Here is an 18240-nt window from a genome sequence, read left to right as displayed (position 1 = left end):
CCCTTTGCAGTTTGGTCCTCCGGCTTCATCTCCGTCATGTCGGTGCATCCTCCACGTGAGGTCTGTGAGATATAATATAGGTTTGACTCTTGGATCTACTGTTGTTCTAGCGGTGACGGTTTCTTCTTGAGGACGTTGACCTGGCAGGACCATAGCCTTGATGACTTTCTATTCACGTTCAACAATGACAGACCGGCTCCGGCAGCGGAGCAACATGCGTCAGGAAACCATCGGCCCATTCGGGAGGACAAAGGCGATCGACCCCATAGACTTCAATGTAACTTTTAGTTGTAGTGTCTGTTGAGTACGGATGTTTGGTGACCGAGCCCATTGGAGCTCAGAATTTTTGAAAAATAAAATAAAATTCAAACTTTCCGGTTTCAGAAAAATATGAAAAAGTTTGTGCAAATAAACAAGGATGTTATGTGTATATGTGTAATTTTTTATGATGAAATACACTGAATTACGATCTATACAAAAAAGATAATTCATGGCCTGGGATGATGAATAGTATCATGTGTTAAAAAGCCTCAAATTTGTTTTTTGTTTTTTTGCACAACCCTCATTTCAACGTATTTTGCTCTAAAAATTTACACACACATGTGTTATGCCTTCACGTATATCTGTATTTTTTCAGAATTTTTGAAAAAGAAATGAGTGCTTTTCCGTTAAAAAGAAATGTACATATCAGTTCTTGCATCACATGTATCTGTCCGTTTGTGCCGTTGTTGAAGAAAGCACGTGCACCTTTGAACAGCGAGGACCAAGTCAAAACACATCAACCGGTCCTCGGTACATAAAACATTATTATATGGTTTGCTGGTATACATGTGTTCCTACTTCGCACCTTCGTTTGTCCACTGCTGTTGCCTAGTCAGGCTGAAACAGAAGTATTGGAATGATTGTCTGAACTGTCTACATACTAACATAACCTTAATATAGAATCAGCCGGCCTGCCTCCCCCACTAATATTGTTTATTGCTGCGGCAGGTTGAGGTCATCAGTGAACACGGCGTGCGCCATCTCAAGAATTAGTCCTGCTGAAAGCCTGGTCCTTCAAGTAGGCACACGCTTTGTTTGCTATGCGGAGGATCTTGCTGCATACGGCCTATTTCTCCAGCACCATTTGATTAACAGAACGCATGGATGTTCTCCCTATGTAGATATTTTTCTTCCGTCCGGAAATACTTGTCAGGAAAATAAATATATTTAAACATATTTTAGTTCTAGATACACTCATATTTATCCATTTCTATGACAAGTAAATTTCGGACGGAGGGAGTACAGCTCGGCGCCTTTGTTCTTTCGGGACTGTACTACTTCCCAAGTTACCGGTATGTTATCATATCTTCAAAGTGATTGTGCATACAGCCACCAACCATTCAAGTTTTGTCTCATCCCTCAAATTTTCCAGTTTTCCTCCATAGTTGAACACGTCGTTGGCAATTTGCATGCATCGAGCTTTCACAGCGGCTGCCAGAATAGACTGTTGGCTTATCAAATTCGCAGATATTTACAGACAGGATATATAGTAGGATTTCTGATTTGACCGGGAGATGAGGCGAGCAGGTTGTCACAATGCCTTCATTTTCCTCCGTCGAGTTTCATTGGGCAGTAACCTGCAAGTTAACAAGGGAAGGTGGAAGCAGACGTCTGCCGCGTGTTTCAATTGCGTGCAACGGCGGTGAAGACTAAAGACGGCCACATGAACATCGGAGAAGGATATCTCCTGCGCGAAAGTGTGGCGTGATGCGTAGACGTAGAGGCTTTGGAGAACTTTTATTACCTGGTGCGGTTGACAGTGTGACACTTGCTCTTGAGTGTTGTGGTTGCATCACGCGGAGAAAATGACCGATCCGGCTTTTATTGTAGTGTTAAAAAGGGCTCAATTATGGTGAAAATGACCATCAATAATCGTACTCGATTAGAGCAACTCCAATGTGACGACACATTTCGTCCGCCCATGTCTGTTTGGATCTGCACGGACAAAAAGACTGCCCAACGCAGAGATCCATTTTCATTTCATGTCCGCTTTGTGTCCGCGTGGATCTATTTTCGTCTCAAATTTGGGACACATTAATGTCAGCGGCGGACACAAAACGGACGTTTTCTTTGCTCTCCTCGTTCGCTTCTGCCCACTGCATGTGCTGCATGGCCCACATGTCATCCAACCACCCATCTCATCTCTCTCCTCCTTTCCTCTCTCTTCTCCCCCCCCCCCCCCCCCCCCCCCCCCCCCCCCCCCCCCCAACCACGCTGTGGGACAGTGCCGGAGAAGGGTCGAGGCCGGGGTAGCGCCGGAGAAGGGCGCGGGCTGCTGGGGGGCGCAGCCGAGGGCCAAGACGGCCTTCTTCCTCGTCGCCATGCTCGCCTCGCCGTTGCTCGTCTGCGCGCCGCCTCTGCTCGTCGTGCTCCTCGTCGCCATGCTCGCGTCGCCGTTGCTCGTCTGCGCGCCGCCCCTGCTCGTCGTGCTCCTCGTCGACCTGCCCGCCGTCTCCGCCACGCGCGCGCTGCTCATCCCTTGCCACGGTGTGCGGGGGAGGAGGAGGCGCGTACCTGTGGGTGGTGGCGGCGAGCACCGCGGCATCCATGTCGTACGTGCTGCCGCGCGGCGCCGCGACGCAGGGGAAGGGCGCCGCCGGGCACGGGGCGGAGCAGGCAGCGCGCGAAGCAGCCTTGGCGGGGCGAGGAGGAGTGACTCGGGCGCGGGAAGACTAGTGAGCCGGCTCGAACAGGCACGGCCGCGGCCGGCGCGACCGGGCTGGAGGCGCGGGGGCGGCGGCCAGGTCGCAGCAGGCGGCGCGCGAAGCAGGCGCGCCGGTCCTGTGTAGCTGAAGGCATCGGCCGTCTAGCCGTTGCCAACCCCGCTGCCTGCTACATGTTCGACGAAATGCCAGGATAAACATGGCAAAAATGCGTCAGGCCACCTGTTGGGCGCACATGCAACCCAAACCGAAAAGCGGACGCGGATGTCCGTTTCGCCGATTCAAACAGACAAAAAATGAACAAAATGCATGTCCGTTTGGGTCGGGGCCCATTGAAATTGCTCTTACTTAAATTGAAGTGGGATTGCTCATGCGTGAACTGAAGTACGTAGAGCTTTCTGGACATTCGTGAACTGAAGTACAGGCGGTCCGCGGTCGTACTTCGTTCGGAACAAGAATGGTATGCATGCACTTTCAGTTCGTGGAGCACCGTATGTTTTTTCTTGTGACCAGTTTGCAGCGTGCAAGTGGAAATTAATCCTGTCCAAGTGCGAAAATCCGTTGCATTCGAAAAATATATGGTACACATGCACAAGTGTACTAAAATCCAGGTTTGTGGTCGCCGTGGCGGCTCCTTCCTTGGTTGGCTCGGCTCTCCCTGTGGTCTGAACCCTCGAATGAGTCAGCCTCAGCACGTACATGCATGCAGTCAAAATTCCAGAATCAACACACGGTCGACGTAGTACGTCCATGCAATGCAACAGGGACTACTCCTCCATGGAAACGAGTCCCCACTTCCCAGAGTTATCATGAGCAGTCAAAGGTGCGACCGGGTCGACGACCCACCCACTGTGCCTTGGCCGCGCAACCAAAGCAAGCCGCAGTGCAGCTTCAGACGTCACTGTCCAAGTCTGGTTCGACCATATGGATACGTACATGCATGCATGCATACATACGGCCCGCCAGTAATACCGACGGTACGCATGCGCAGTCAAAGCAGCGTAGATATATACGACGGTACAAGCCAACAAAATGCACGCGGAAATGCCAGGCATGTACACATCTCTCACCAGATTCATTGCAACAACAAAAGAAGATCTCACCGGCCTCACCAAGACGATCGACGTACTGGTCTCCGCGATGAACATTGTTGAACGAGTCACCCGCAAGCGCCTCCTCTGAGCCGTGGAGGCCGGTCACAAACGCGTGCTAGGCCTCCATACGGCACGCGCCAGCCCTAGTGCAAACCCTGCAATATTTTAGTAGGAAGACGGGAGGCGAAAAGTGGGAAGCCTGGTTCGTGGCCGTCTCCGGCGGCGTCGTGTGCCGAGTGCGGGCAAGGGGCAGGAACCCTCGACGGGCGTGGCCCGAGCAGAGCAGGATAAACAATTGGAAAGAACACATGTTGGTATTGCCTGCCTTGCCTGTGGCATAGGAAAAGGATGGCGGGACGGCGACGGAAGGAAGGTTGACCCAGCCTTGAACTTGCTGCGTGTGCTACCTAATCCTCTGAGATGATAATCTTCAACCACTCCTGGCAACTCGGCCGCAGGCGACTAGGCCACGACCCACTGAACGTGGGAAAAGTTGAGGCCATGCGCCTTGTCGCGCTCTATCAGGCCAACCCTTTATGCCCGACATACATGCTCCAGCGCGACGGCGCATGCACACAGGCCCACGCGTGTTGAATATATGATTTGTGCATGTACATTGTATAGTCCGGCTTCACCTCTTAGTCATTATATAGTTGAGGTTGTGGTCTATCTTGTACTCTATATATACGTGCACTATACACCGATCAATACATCGCGTAGCATTGCCAAAATATTCGTTTCCAACATGGTATCATACCTACGATCCTAACCCTAACTCATGCCGCCATCGTGATCCCATCGCCGCTGCCACCCGCCGCCGCCGCCACTTCGCCGCCGCCCCCTATGTGCCGCCGCCGCCTCGCGCTTCCGCCCGCATCCCGCAGCGCTGTCACCCGCCGCGCCGCCTCCCGCTACCCGCAGCGCCGCCACCCGCCGCGCCGCCATCCTTCTCGCCGCGCCGCTTCACCATGCGCCGCCGCACTCCCCTCTCGGCCATAGCCTCCCCCGGTTCCACCGGTACCACCCGCAGCCGCCGCATCAACCCCTTCGACGGCCTCGATCCCGTCATCATCCGTGATCTCAATATCCTCGCTCGGGTTCCCGTCGTTCTCGATCACCTCACCTCCACCTACTATGCCTGGAAGACGTACTTCTCCCTTGTGTTCTGTGAGTACAATCTCCGGGATCACATCGATGGCTCCGTGGACTCCCGCTTCATGGAGGACGACGAAGAGTGGACGTCCATCGACGCCACTCTTATCCGCTGGTTCTACACCACCATCTCGAAGGACCTCTTTCACACGGCGGTCTCCGTCGATGATGACGCTCACGCCGTTTGGACTAAGCTCAACGGCCTCTTCACCGACAACGCGCTCCAACGCAAGGTTTTCTTGCACGGCGAGTTTTTTGGGTGCCAGCAGTTTGACTCGTCGGTTGACGATTATTGCATGCGCCTCAACAAGCTTGTCGACGAGCTCCGTGACCTCGGCGAGAAGGTCTCCGACGAGCTCCTCCTCAACACTCTCATCGCCGCCCTGAACGAAGACTTCAGGAACGCCGCCTCCAACATCCCTCTCATCACCAACCCGACCTTCCCCAAGATCGTCGCGTACCTGAAGCTGGAGGAGAGGAGGATGCGGATGTCGCGCACCCGGGCCACCCATACGGCTCTCACCACCGGAACCCGCGGCGATGCGCCGCCCACCGCTCCGGCTCCCCCGCCGCGGCCCGCCCAGGGGCCCCTCCACGCGCAGCCGCCGCCCGGGTTCCCCTATCCCGCGCCGCCGCAGGCCCCTTCGCCGCCCCCCGCCGAGCAGCAGCAGCGCCGGGGCGGGCGTCGCGGCCGAGGTGGCCGCAAGTAGCAGCAGCAGCAGCCAGCTGCCCATGGCGGGGCGCCGCGCCAGCCGCAGCACCCGCTCCCCGCCGGCGCCCTGGCAGGCCGGCAAGAACCCCTAGACGGGGGTTGTTCACGCATACTTCATGCCCATACCGCGCGCCCCCGTCCCCGGTGTTTTTGGCGCCCGCCCGGCCCCTCATCAGGCTATGTACACGGCCCCTCAGGCGTATTCGCCGGCACCGCTCTACGGCCCCTCGGCGGCCTATGGGCTGCCTCCGGCCGGTGGGTTCGCGGCGCCGCCGCCACAGCCCCTGCCGTCGGCCCCGGCCCTCCCGCCGGCGCCATGGGACCCCGCGCTGCTAGCGGCCCTCCACACCGCCCCCACGCCACAGCAGTACACTGGTGGTGGCGACTGGTACATGGACACCGGAGCCACGGCTCACATGGCCGCCAATCCCGGTAACCTTCTTACCGCTTACCCTGTTCACACTGCTACTCGCATTACTGTGGGCGACGGTTCTTCCATGCCCATCACTCATGTCGGCCATACTGCTTTTCCTTCTAACTCCATTCCATTATATCTTTCTAACGTACTCGTTTCACCTGACAACATTAAAAATCTTGTTTCTGTTCGTTCTCTTACACGTGAAAATCCTGTCACCGTTGAATTTGACATGTTTGGCTTTTCTGTTAAGGATGCCCGTACCCGGATGATGCTCCACCGATGTGACAATCCCGACAAGCTTTACCCGGTCCACTCATCCACATCCTCCGTCGCTGCACCCATGGCGCTTTCCGCTGGAGTGGACCTTTGGCATGCTCGTCTTGGTCATCCCAACCCTACCACCCTTCGTCATATTCTTCGCAGTTTTTCATTCACGTGTAATAAGATCGACGATCACACTTGTCATGCTTGTCGTCTCGGCAAACATACTCGTCTACCCTTTAGCACTTCCTCGCATGTTGCTTCATACCCATTTGAGTTAATTCATAGTGATGTTTGGACCTCTCCTGTTGCAAGTAACATGGGCTATCTCTATTATCTCGTTATTCTTAATGATTTTTCGCACTATGTGTGGACCTTCCCGTTGTGGCGACAGTCGGATTCTGTTTCCACTCTCACCGCATTCTACTCCTATGTCTCCACGCAGTTTGGTCGCCCCATTCATGCGTTGCAAACAGATAATGGGAGGGAGTTCGATAATCTTGCAATCCACAACCTTCTCGCCACACACGGCACGATTTTTCGTCTCACTTGCCCGTACACTTCGCAACAAAATGGCCGCGCTGAGCGCGTGCTTCGCACTCTTAATGATTGCGTTCGCACCCTCCTCTTTCACGCCAACGTGCCACCATGTTTCTGGCCTGACGCGCTCGCCACCGCATCACTACTCCTCAACATCCGTCCCTGTCGCACTCGCATGAATTTTGCTCCTCATCATCTTTTGTTCGGCACGCCACCTTCCTACACCGAGCTTCGCATCTTCGGTTGCTTGTGCTACCCTAGCATCGCTTCCACTACTCCTCATAAGCTTGCACCACGGTCCGTGGCCTATATTTTTCTTGGCTATCCCCCCAACACCAAAGGCTGCCGCTGCTATGATCCTATCTCACATCGGGTCATCACTTCCCGACACGTTTACTTTGATGAGATGGTTTTTCCGTTTCAGTAGGTACCTTCGGATGTTGCGGCCTTGCCCGCTCCCGGTGACGGCCGCTCGCGCGCTTCTCTTGGGCCGCCTCCTGGCTTTGAGGGTGCCCCCCGTGCCCCGGGTCGAGTTCCTCCCCGGCCGGCTTCCTTAGGGGCTGCACCCTTCCCGGCGCCTGCGACGCCACCTGCGCCGCCTTCGGCGCGGGCCTCCTCGGCGCCCCCCGAGCCCTCGCCTGCGGCCTCGCCCGCGGCCTCACCCGCGGCATTAGTGGCGGCAGGCTCTTCTTCGTCTTCGCCCGTCGCCCCAGACTCGCTGCCCCGCCCGATGACTCGCTCTCGGGCTGGTACCCTCCGCCCGAGTATGCGGTACACCAGCGATGAGTATCTTCTAGCCGCCTTCGTCTCCGAGCCGTCCCCTCTCCCGTCGTCAGCTCGAGCCGCCCTTCGGGACCCTCATTGGCTCGCTGCGATGCAGGAAGAGTTCGATGCGCTCCAACGGAACCGCACCTGGCAGCTTGTCCCTCGGCCACCTCGTGCCAACATCATCACGGGCAAGTGGGTCTTTCGGCATAAGACTCGTCCCGACGGGACTCTCGAGCGCTACAAAGCTCGCTGGGTGGTTTGAGGCTTTCGGCAACGTGCGGGCGTGGACTTCACCGACACTTTTGCTCTGGTTGTTAAACCGGGCACGATCCGCACCGTGCTTCAGCTGGCCGTCTCCCGAGCTTGGCCTGTGCATCAGTTGGACGTCTCCAACGCCTTCTTGCACGACCACCTCGCCGAGCAGGTGTTCTGTGAGCAGCCCACCGGCTCGTCGACGCCACACATCCAGACCATGTGTGCTTGCTCTCCTGTTCTCTTTACGGGTTGAAGCAGGCGCCTCGGGCCTGGTACCAGCGCATTGCTGCCTTCCTGCAGACGCTCGGATTTACATCGACCCGCTCCGACGCGTCCCTCTTCGTGTACCATCACGGGGTTGACACGGCCTACTTGTTGCTCTACGTCGACGACATCATCCTGACGGCATCCACTGTCGCGCTTCTCCAGCGGCTTACTGCTCGTCTTCGCGATGAGTTTGCCCTGAAGGACTTGGGGCCCCTCCACTACTTCCTCGGCATTGAGGTGGTTTGACGGCCAGATGGGTTCTTTCTGCATCAGCAGCGTTCCCATGAGCTTCTCGATCGTGCCGGCATGCTTAACTGCAAGCCTGCTCCCACGCCTGTTGACACCAAGGCCAATGTTTCATCTCCGGAGGGCTCTCCCGCATCCGACGCGGCCTTCTATCGCTCCATTGTGGGTGCCTTGCAGTACCTCACCTTGACGCGCCCCGACTTGCAGTATGCCGTTCAGCAGGTCTGTCTTCACATGCATGTTCCGCGTGACTCTCACTGGACCTTGGTGAAGCGTATCCTCCGTTACATACGCGGCACTACGTCCATGGGACTTACACTGACGGCCTCCGCCTCTACCGACTTCGTCGCCTACTCTGATGCGGACTGGGCTGGCTGTCCGGACACACAACGCTCCACTTCGGGATACAGTGTCTACCTTGGGCCGTCTCTGATCTCTTGGTCTTCCAAGCGACAGCCCACAGTCTCTCGCTCGAGTGCCGAGGCAGAGTATCGGGCAGTGGCTAACGCCGTTGCCGAATGCTCTTGGCTTCGTCAGCTGCTCCAGGAGTTGCTTTGTGATGTTCACAAGGCCACACTCGTCTACTGCGACAACGTCTCCGCCGTGTACCTCTCCGCCAACCCGGTCCACCATCGACGAACGAAGCACATTGAGCTCGACATACACTTTGTTCGTGAGCAGGTGGCCCTCGGGCGCATCCGGGTCCTCCACGTCCCGACGGCGCAACAGTTTGCCGATGTTATGACAAAAGGACTGCCTATTTCTGTTTTCGAGGAGTTCAGGTCCAGTCTTTGCGTCTCCGGCGACGCTTCGACTGCGCACGCGCGGGGGGTGGGGGGGGGGGGGTGACGCTTCGACTGCGCGCGCCGCCGGGGGGGAGGGGGGGGGTGGTGTGTGTTGAATATATGGTTTGTGCATGTACATTGTATAGTCCGGCCCACCTCCTAGTCATTGTATAGTTGAGGTTGTGACCCACCTTGTACTCCATATATACGTGCACTATGCACCGATCAATACATCGTGTAGCATTGCCAAAATATTCGTTTCCAACAAAGCGTGCACGCCCATCCATGAAACTAGCAAATTAACAGTAGTACCTACTGATACTATTTTTTCTCCGAAAAAGCTTCTAATTAATCTCGCCAAAATGCCCGAACTGGAAATCACAGCAAGGGAAGAATCACAAAACGGTCCGTACTGGAATGAATCCCTTTGCACGGCATGGCATGGCATCGGTGTGATTGTAGCATCTATTCGTTCGTCGTACAGGCGATCCTTTCGTGCTGGAACAGTGGGTGGCTTCACTCGCTCACGCTGCCGAATATGCTTTGCCTTGCCGCTCTCTTTCTCAACTCTCAAAAAAATATAAAAAGAAACAGTTTGCGCTTTGCAGCGGGCATACAGCCTAGACATCATAGGAGGAAACGGTCTCCCGGCCTAGAACCTTTCAACGGAGATGTGAACTGTAGTACTACGTCCAGCCTCGGTTATTCAGCGCCATTTTTTTAGACGAGACAACTCAGAGAAGGGTTATCGTCCAGCAACCAACAAGACTCTGTCCGCCAAAGAGAACACCACTCCCTCCCGCGTCCCGGCGTGGAAGTTTCCACCCGCACGGCAGCCTCCCCAACAACCGCGCGCCCTCTCGTCGCCGACTCGCCGGTACATATACCTCCTCCCCCCGCCTCCTCCTCTCACCACCACCGCCTCCCTCCGCTCCACCACCTCCTCCGCCTCCCGCGCTCCATTTCGCACCTCCAACCTCCTGCTCCGACCTCCACCGCTGCTGCCATGGCGCGGCCAGGGCACTCCACGGCGTGGCTCCCCCTCCTGGTGCTGCTCTTCGCGGCGGGCGCGGCGGCGCAGAGCGGCTGCCTCTCCGCGACCTTCACGGGGGGCCGCACGTTCCTCAAGTGCAACCAGCTGCCCGTGCTCGGCGCCAGCCTCCACTGGACGTACCACGCCGGGAACGGCACGGCCGACATCGCCTTCCGGGCGCCGTCCGGCGCCGACGGGTGGGTCGGCTGGGGCATCAACCCCGGCAGCAGCGGCATGGCCGGCAGCAACGTGTTCATCGCCTCGCAGAGCGCCGGCGCCGTCTCCGTGCTCACCACCATCCTCCGGAACACGGCCCCCACCCTCGACAACACCGCCCTCTCCTTCGACGTGCCCGTCCCGGCCAGCGCCGAGTACGCCGGCGGCGCCTACACCATCTACGCCACCGTGGCGCTGCCGGGCAACGCCACGTCGCACAACACGGTGTGGCAGGCCGGGCCCATCTCCGGCGGCCGCGTCTCGCAGCACTCCATATCGGGGCCCAACGTCCAGTCACTCCAGAGGCTCGACTTCCTCTCCGGCACCAGCACCGGCGCCTCCAACTCCAGGCTGCACCGCCGTAACGTAAGTTCCTCTTTTCTCCTCCGGCCGCCGCCCTGTCTCCCTGCCTCCAGCTTGATTGCTAGGTTAATCAAACAACTCCATCTAGTAAACCAAGACAAATATGCTCTTGGTTTTCTTCAACGGCTCGATGCTCCATTCGCTGTCGAATTGTTTACATGTTATGTTAGGTAAGTTATCACAAGTCATCTAGAGGACGGCGACATTGGTCATGACCAACTATTTATATTTCAGAGCCCTAAAAATTCAGTATAGTTGGAGATAATGATCAATTATATTATTTCAGACCCCTAAAATTCAGTTTAGTTGGAGATAATGATCGAGAGCTGGTCAGTTGATATAATTTGGACGTGACATATAAAGAAGGCCTAGGATTTCAATAGTACGATTTGATGGGTTCAGCGATCTGATCCACAGATAGCCTGATAGGGATGGCAATAAACTTATCTCCTTTTGCTCATGCGTTCCTTGACGAACCATGGTCAAACTCAACTCTGAGAAGCAACAAGCAGCCTGCATGCCGGGGGAGCTGCACCTGCACCAAACCTCTGAATTTTCACCAGCCCAACTTGAATTACTAGTAATAATATATTAATATTATTATGCAGTTAGCCGCCTACAACTGTTCAATCACGGACGCACTTGATCATTTGATCATAAAACATTGCAAGTAGAAGAGTAATTTAGTACAGTATTCATCAAATTCAGCCCAATGATCGAATTAATCACCTGAAAGACCAATGTTCCTCTTCTTGATTTTGGTCAAGGTTTAATTCATTTCGCCAACCCTAGCTAACCATGTGCACATATTATCCATCGACAGCTCCACGGAGTGCTCAACGGCGTGGGATGGGGCGTGCTGATCCCGCTGGGCGCCATGATCGCGCGCTACCTCCGCGTGTTCGAGGCGGCCGACCCGGCCTGGTTCTACCTCCACATCGCCTGCCAGATCTCCGGCTACGCGCTGGGCGTCGCCGGCTGGGGCCTGGGCCTCAAGCTGGGCAGCGAGTCCAAGGGCCTCACCTACACCACCCACCGCAGCATCGGCATCGCCATCTTCTGCCTCGCCACGCTCCAGGTCTTCGCGCTCTTCCTCCGGCCCGACAAGAAGAACAAGTACCGCGTCTACTGGAACGCCTACCACCACTCCGTCGGCTACTCCGTCATCGTCCTCGCCGCCGTCAACATCTTCAAGGGCCTCAACATCCTCAAGCCCGCCACCGGCTGGAAGACGAGCTACGTCGTCATCCTCGCCACGCTCGCCGGCGTCGTGCTCCTCCTCGAGGCCATCACCTGGGCCGTCGTCCTGCGCCGCCGCAAGCGCAACCGCGCCCACGCCGGCGCCAACGGGACCGGCGTGCAGCTATGATCGTCGTCACTTTGTCAGGATCGGATCGGCGTGCAGTTTTGGTTGCTGCTGCCATGTGTTTGGGAGATTCCATGTTTTTATCTTACTGTAGTACGTAGATCCTTTTTCTTCTTCTTCTTTTCCGACTTCTTTGCTGGCCCGCCATTGTATACATTCTTTCTTCGAGCTCATGTATGATTACTTTCATTTGTATGCATAGTGTATGTACGTATGGTGTCGATTTACATATGGCCCCGTGATTGCTTCTTCATCGATCAATGCCTGATTTGATCGCGCGGACGAGATAACCCAAGTAGACTTCCGGCCAACGTCGGCTTCAATCAAACGTGCATCGGTCAGACGGGACAACAGGGGAGTTTTTTAGAGGGGCGTCAACGTCATCAGCTCATCACCTATAATATAACGCAACAAAAAGGATGAATTCCATATATGACACTTAAAACTTGCCCGTATTCTCATCTGCCATTAGAAATTTCCCTCTTCCAGATATGCCATTAAAAATTTGCACCGCATACAGATATGCCATTATGGTCAGTTTGACCGTTAGTTAACTGTCAGGCGGCATTTGGAAAGACGATTTTGCCCCTGGTACTGCAGCGGCGATACACTGTAGCAGTCTGAACAAATTTGGTCACTTCAAATTTGCGGGCAAACATACTGTAGCGTCCACTTTTACAAAAAAATGCCAGTTTTTTTTGAAACGATTTGTCTAATTCACATCTAGATGGTTTCTAAGGATGTCACATTTAAGCTCCCACAAATAACACAGCAACAAGGAACAAAAAAAAAGCTGAGACAAAAAAATAGACCACAAACATAGTGGACATTAGCTTAAATGTGACATAATTATGTCACATCTAGATGTGTCCTAGACAGACCCATTTTGAAATTGCGAACAATTTTTTCAAAAAAAAAGTGTTACGAATTCAGAATTTGAAATTACGGAGATTTATTTTGAAATTCAAAAAATTGTTCGAATTTCAAATCTGTCCGGATGCTACAGTATATCATTGCTACAGTACAGACGCCCCGCAATTCGAGATTGGCCAAATTTGTTCGGAATGCTACAGTACCAGGGGCAAAGTCGTCTTTTCACATGCCACTTGACAGTCAACCAATGGTCAAACTGGCCATAGTGGCATATCTGTGCACGGTGCAAATTTTCAATGGCATATTTGGGAGAGGAAAATTTTCAATGGCAGATGAGGGTACGGATAAGTTTTGAGTGGCATATATGGAATTCACCCCAAAAAAAATGAGGACCATCTCTTCTTGTCTTGTCTTCCGAGTTTGACAGCTTCATAACCTCGTAGAGTCATAGGGGCCTGGGCTGCACGGAGAGTGTGGGGATCGCGAAAACGATGGTTCAAGATGTCCTCCTCGAGGCAATCTGACCGGTTGTTCAAAAGATCTCTTGAAAAAAGTTGCTGATGAGATGGGTTTAACTTTAAGTAACTGAGATGTCTCAAAGGCCGTAATAATGGCGTCGTGAAAATGATGCTGAGATTAGTTTTTCAGTAAGTCGCTGTGCCAAGCGGAAGACTATGTGCTACGTTGACAAACACTAAATACGAACTGCCGGTATTCAACAATAACGTGCATCGCTATTTTCTCCCGCAAAAAACAAAAGGAAAACAAAAACGTGCAACGCTATTTGTGATGTAACCTTCTGCTGTTCCGCGCGAGGCAGACGTATAATCGCTTTTTCGAAAGTTGAACATGCCAATGGTAAACCGCCCTTGCATTCTAGAGTGCATAGCAAAAGGAGTATGCGAGCATGATGCTCCGTTGACGTAGATATGACACTACTTAGAAAGAGTCCAGTTTCCATCCAAAATATGTTGAATAATTGAGCAATTTTTCATCAAGTTTGATCTATAAAAAATAGGGCCGTCTACATAAATTCGAGGCCCGATGCAAAATAGTAGATGAACATGGTAATCATAATTTATATGATGAGCTTAACATAGTGATGTAATTAGCCATGAAGTCGGGTACATAGCAGACAAACATCGTATCCATATCGATTGCTAGTACGACAGTATCTAGAAAAATCCGAAACATAAGGGATAGGAGAGCGTATGGCGCGGTGGAAGAAGAATCGGTCGCCATGTAATCGAGCAGTTGTCCGCGGCCATGATGAAGAAAAGCCGAGCAGTCGCGGGAGAGAGCTCCTCAAAAACTTCCACCCCTCTCTCGTACAAGATCACAAAAGACAGTGTCTCGGAGGCCTACGTCGAGGAGTGAGATGGGAAAGCGGTAGACAGTGCAATGCTGAGGACATATTTGTGGGCTAATTGTAATCCTTTCATTTCAAAATAAAAGGTACATTGCTTTTTTCGAAAGTCAAACATTTATATGTTTGATCAAGCTAAAAATAATATCAACATCTAAAATACTCTCTCCGTTCACAAATATAAGTTGTTTTAAATTTGTTCTGAATATGATGTATACAGAAAAGTTTTAGTGTGTTTGTTCACTTATTTTAGTCCGTGTGTAGTCCATATTGAGATATCCAAAACATCTTATATTTGTGAAAAGTGGGAATACCAAATATGGAATGAAATGATGAAAAATACCTTTGGAATGATAGTAATCCAATACTTTTTTTTTACAAATTTGACCAAGCATGAAAAGTTTGAGTTTCAAAAATTATAGTACATCCTATATTCTACTCCTATATTGGATTTTCAAAACAAATGAAGTTCGTTGGGAGGGCATGGCAAATCGAACGTTTTCATGTCAATTTGTATTGTCCGCGGATGGCAAATTTCTTTAGTATGAATGGAAAATCCGCTCAGTTCAGATTTTCACTAGGTTTTGTCGTGCTTGCTGAAGAAATTTGCCATTCTTATGACAACATAAATTATCATAAAAATAATTCGTTTTGTCAACACCCTCCCAGTGAACATCGGGACAATAAATATGTCTCTTTTATAGTATTTTAGATGAATGGGGAAGTATTTTGGGGAGTACCAAAGTATTTTAGTTGTAATGAAACATTACTTATTATGCAACTTTGCAGCTCATGCTAATTTTGTTGTTGTTCCCTTGCAAATAATCCGTTCTTGTGAAAACTATCTGGAGGATAGTTATGCCCATGTGTTGTGTTCCTGGTCACTCTGTGCATTTGAAAACCAAACCAAAAATAAACCGAACCGAATCAAATTTATGGTTTTTATGGTTTCTGGTTTCGGTATGGTATGAATTTTTCATACCGATTTGAACTTTGATTTTTATGGTATATACCGAAAAACCAAAGTAAAAAATAATTTTATGTTTCTTGTATGAACAATCATACAAGTTGTCATTCTTCCTGTACATGAGTCAAATTCACTACTAAGCACGTAATTGCAGTTGCCGTGTATGTTTATCTGATTGCCATGTACACGCAACTGCAGTTGCCGTCTAGCAATCGATTCATAGTTGCCATGTGTGTTTGCCTAATTGCCATGTACGCGCAACTGCAGTTGCCATCCAACAATGTACGACTGTCATGTGGGCGAAAAACAGTTCGCCCACACGCACGTGGACTAGGTGGTGGCTGTGTGGGCAGAAACTAATTCGCCCACACAGCGCAGCTAGCAACCGCGTGTTGTGGCGCGTGTGGGCGACCTCTCAAACGCCCACACACCAGCCTTGTCCTACGTGGCACGCGAAAACTGCCTCGGTGTGTCAATATTCATGCAAACTTAACCGGACGGTGATCTAGATGTGTGGACGAGTTGCAATGTTGCCACAAGTGTGGGCGTTAGTGTTTTCGTAAATATTTCTCTTTTATAGTATTTTATAGATGGATGGTGAAGTATTTTGGGGAGTACCAAAGTATTTTAGTTGTAATGAAACATTACTTATTATGCAACTTTGCAGCTAATGCTAATTATGTTGTTGCAATTTGTAAATAATCTATACTTGTCAAATCTACCGGGAGAGTTTTTTCTTTTGTGAGGAAGTTCCTGCTCCACTCCACACTCCACAGACAGCACGCGCTGCTGAAAACCCTCGTCCTCACTCCCCACCAAGGCGATGCCGCCGGCGGCGACGGCCTCAACCTTGGGCAACTTGGGGGTCGCGGTGATGAACGAGAAGCTGCTCCACGAGCATGACCTACACGAGATGGATGCGCTCTACCGCCGCTTGCTGAACCGCACCGCCCCGCCCCGCCCGTCTCTGCTGCAGCTCGCCTCTCTGCCCTCCCCCCCGAAGACGCCGTCGACCGCGTCAGCCGCCTCCCCGATGCGGTCCTCCGCCACATCGTCTCCATCCTTCCCGTCAAGGACGCCGTGCGCACTGCCACGCTCTCCCACCGCTGGCGCGGGGTCTGGCGCTCCGCCCCGCTCGTCCTCGTCGATGCCGATCTCGCCCCCGCCACCTTCGCCCTGTCCCGCGTGCTCGAAGAGCACCCGGGGCCCTTCCGCTGCGTCCACCTGATCAAGAGCTGTAGGGAGGAGTTCCATGGCCTGCTCACGTGCTGGATCGAGCTTCTCGCCGCCAAGGGCATACTGGAACTCGTCATCCTCGACCAATGGGATCCTCCATTCAACGCCGTCCTCCCCTCCACCTTATTCGGCATGGCCACCCTCACCCGGCTCCACCTTGGCTCCTGGAAGTTCCCGGACACGGCCGGCCTCCCGCGCTCCGCCTCTTTCCCCAAACTCCGTCAGCTCGGGCTCTACAACATCCTTGTAGAGAGCAGGGATTTGGACTTCATCCTCGACAGGAGCCCCGTGCTGGAGACGCTCAGTGTCGAAGGTAATTTTTTCATGCTCCGGCTCCGCCTTGTCAGCCAAAGCCTCCGGTGCGTGCAGATCATGGGGTCCTTCTTCGAAGAAATCTTCGTGGTGAACGCCCCACGCCTTGAGCGGCTCATCAATCTGGAAGGCTGGACCCATGATAGCAGTCGCACCAAGGTGAAGATTGGCCATGCCCCCAAGCTGCGCCTGTTGGCATACTTGGATTTGGACCCAGGGAATCAGGTCCTAGAGGTCGGCAACACCATCATCAAGGTGCCTCATCTTGTTCACCATAAATTCCCAACTGATCAGTGTTAAATTTGTGATCTTTCTCTTGTTAATTGTCTGCTTGTGATGTGAATGCGATTGCATTTGCAGGCTGGGATAAGGGTGAGCCCAAGAACCATGGTACCAAGTGTGAGAATCCTGGCATTGGAAGTGCGTTTTGGAGTACGCAATGATGCCAAGATGATTCCCAATGTCCTCAGATGCTTTCCTAATGTTGAGACGCTCCACATCAAGGTCTTCTTTTAGCCTTCATTTGCATAATGTAATAGCATCACGTTGCTAATGTCTTTCGATAGCTGATGAACTGAATGTGCTTTTAATTGATCGAATTTTCAGTCTGGAAAGCCTGATCAATCCACTGGCAAGCTCAACCTAAAGTTCTGGCATGAGTCTGGTACCATAGAATGCATCCGGTCCCGCATCAAGCTACTGGCTTTCCATGCTTTATGAGGGGGTCGAATTGAGCTCGCCTTCCTTAAATATTTCTTTGAGAGTGCATTGGTATTGAAGGAGGTGTCTATTCGGTTGTCCACTGGCTTCACTTCGGCGGAGGAGGTGCATTCCAGAGTGGCGAGTCTGGGGTCCAGGAAACGGGACAGTGAAACCCCCATAGTGCGGGTCACTGGCTGGTCTGATCCTCAAGGAGGTTTCATCCAGAGCTTCAAGAGAGGATCTGAATTTTCTCTTCAGGGTCCTTTTGCGAACTATTGAAGTCACAGCAGGTGCCTATGTATTTCATCATGCATGCAACATTAATGTTGTTAAGATTTGTTTTCACCGTTGAATATTTGCCCGGTCTCTTGTTTCTTCTAGCACATGATTAGCTTAAGTGTCGAAGTTAGTAGTATCAGTGTGATTTTCTTTAGCTTGCTGTGTGGTCTTCAGGGATCAGAAATTATGATAAACAGCAAGCAGTCGGGTCATTCGGGTCATTGCACATTTATCTCTACCGATTCTTATGACACTGAGAGAATAATCTAGTTTCTTGAAATGCATTTTTTGAGTCAATATCCTCATGATCCCTGTAACTGAATG

At 52.4% G+C, this 18240-nt stretch overlaps 1 protein-coding gene and 1 pseudogene across 1 annotated transcript; both read left to right on the top strand.

The window, feature by feature from the left end:
- The first annotated feature begins 9916 nt into the window (after positions 1–9916).
- LOC125552592 (cytochrome b561 and DOMON domain-containing protein At4g12980-like) lies at positions 9917–12408 on the top strand. The gene is made up of 2 exons (XM_048716194.1): positions 9917–10818; positions 11639–12408. Exons 1-2 carry the CDS (start codon positions 10210–10212, stop codon positions 12182–12184), a joined length of 1155 nt encoding a protein of 384 aa, XP_048572151.1. The 5' UTR covers positions 9917–10209; the 3' UTR covers positions 12185–12408.
- A 3888-nt stretch (positions 12409–16296) lies between these two features.
- On the top strand, positions 16297–17990 carry LOC125554855 (annotated as a pseudogene).
- The last annotated feature ends 250 nt before the right edge of the window (positions 17991–18240 follow it).

This window comes from Triticum urartu, chromosome 4 (genome assembly GCF_003073215.2).
Source record: "Triticum urartu cultivar G1812 chromosome 4, Tu2.1, whole genome shotgun sequence".
NCBI classification, from domain to species: domain Eukaryota; kingdom Viridiplantae; phylum Streptophyta; class Magnoliopsida; order Poales; family Poaceae; genus Triticum; species Triticum urartu.
Note: the sequence above shows the minus strand (reverse complement) of the source record. Positions and strands in the feature narration are given on the sequence as shown.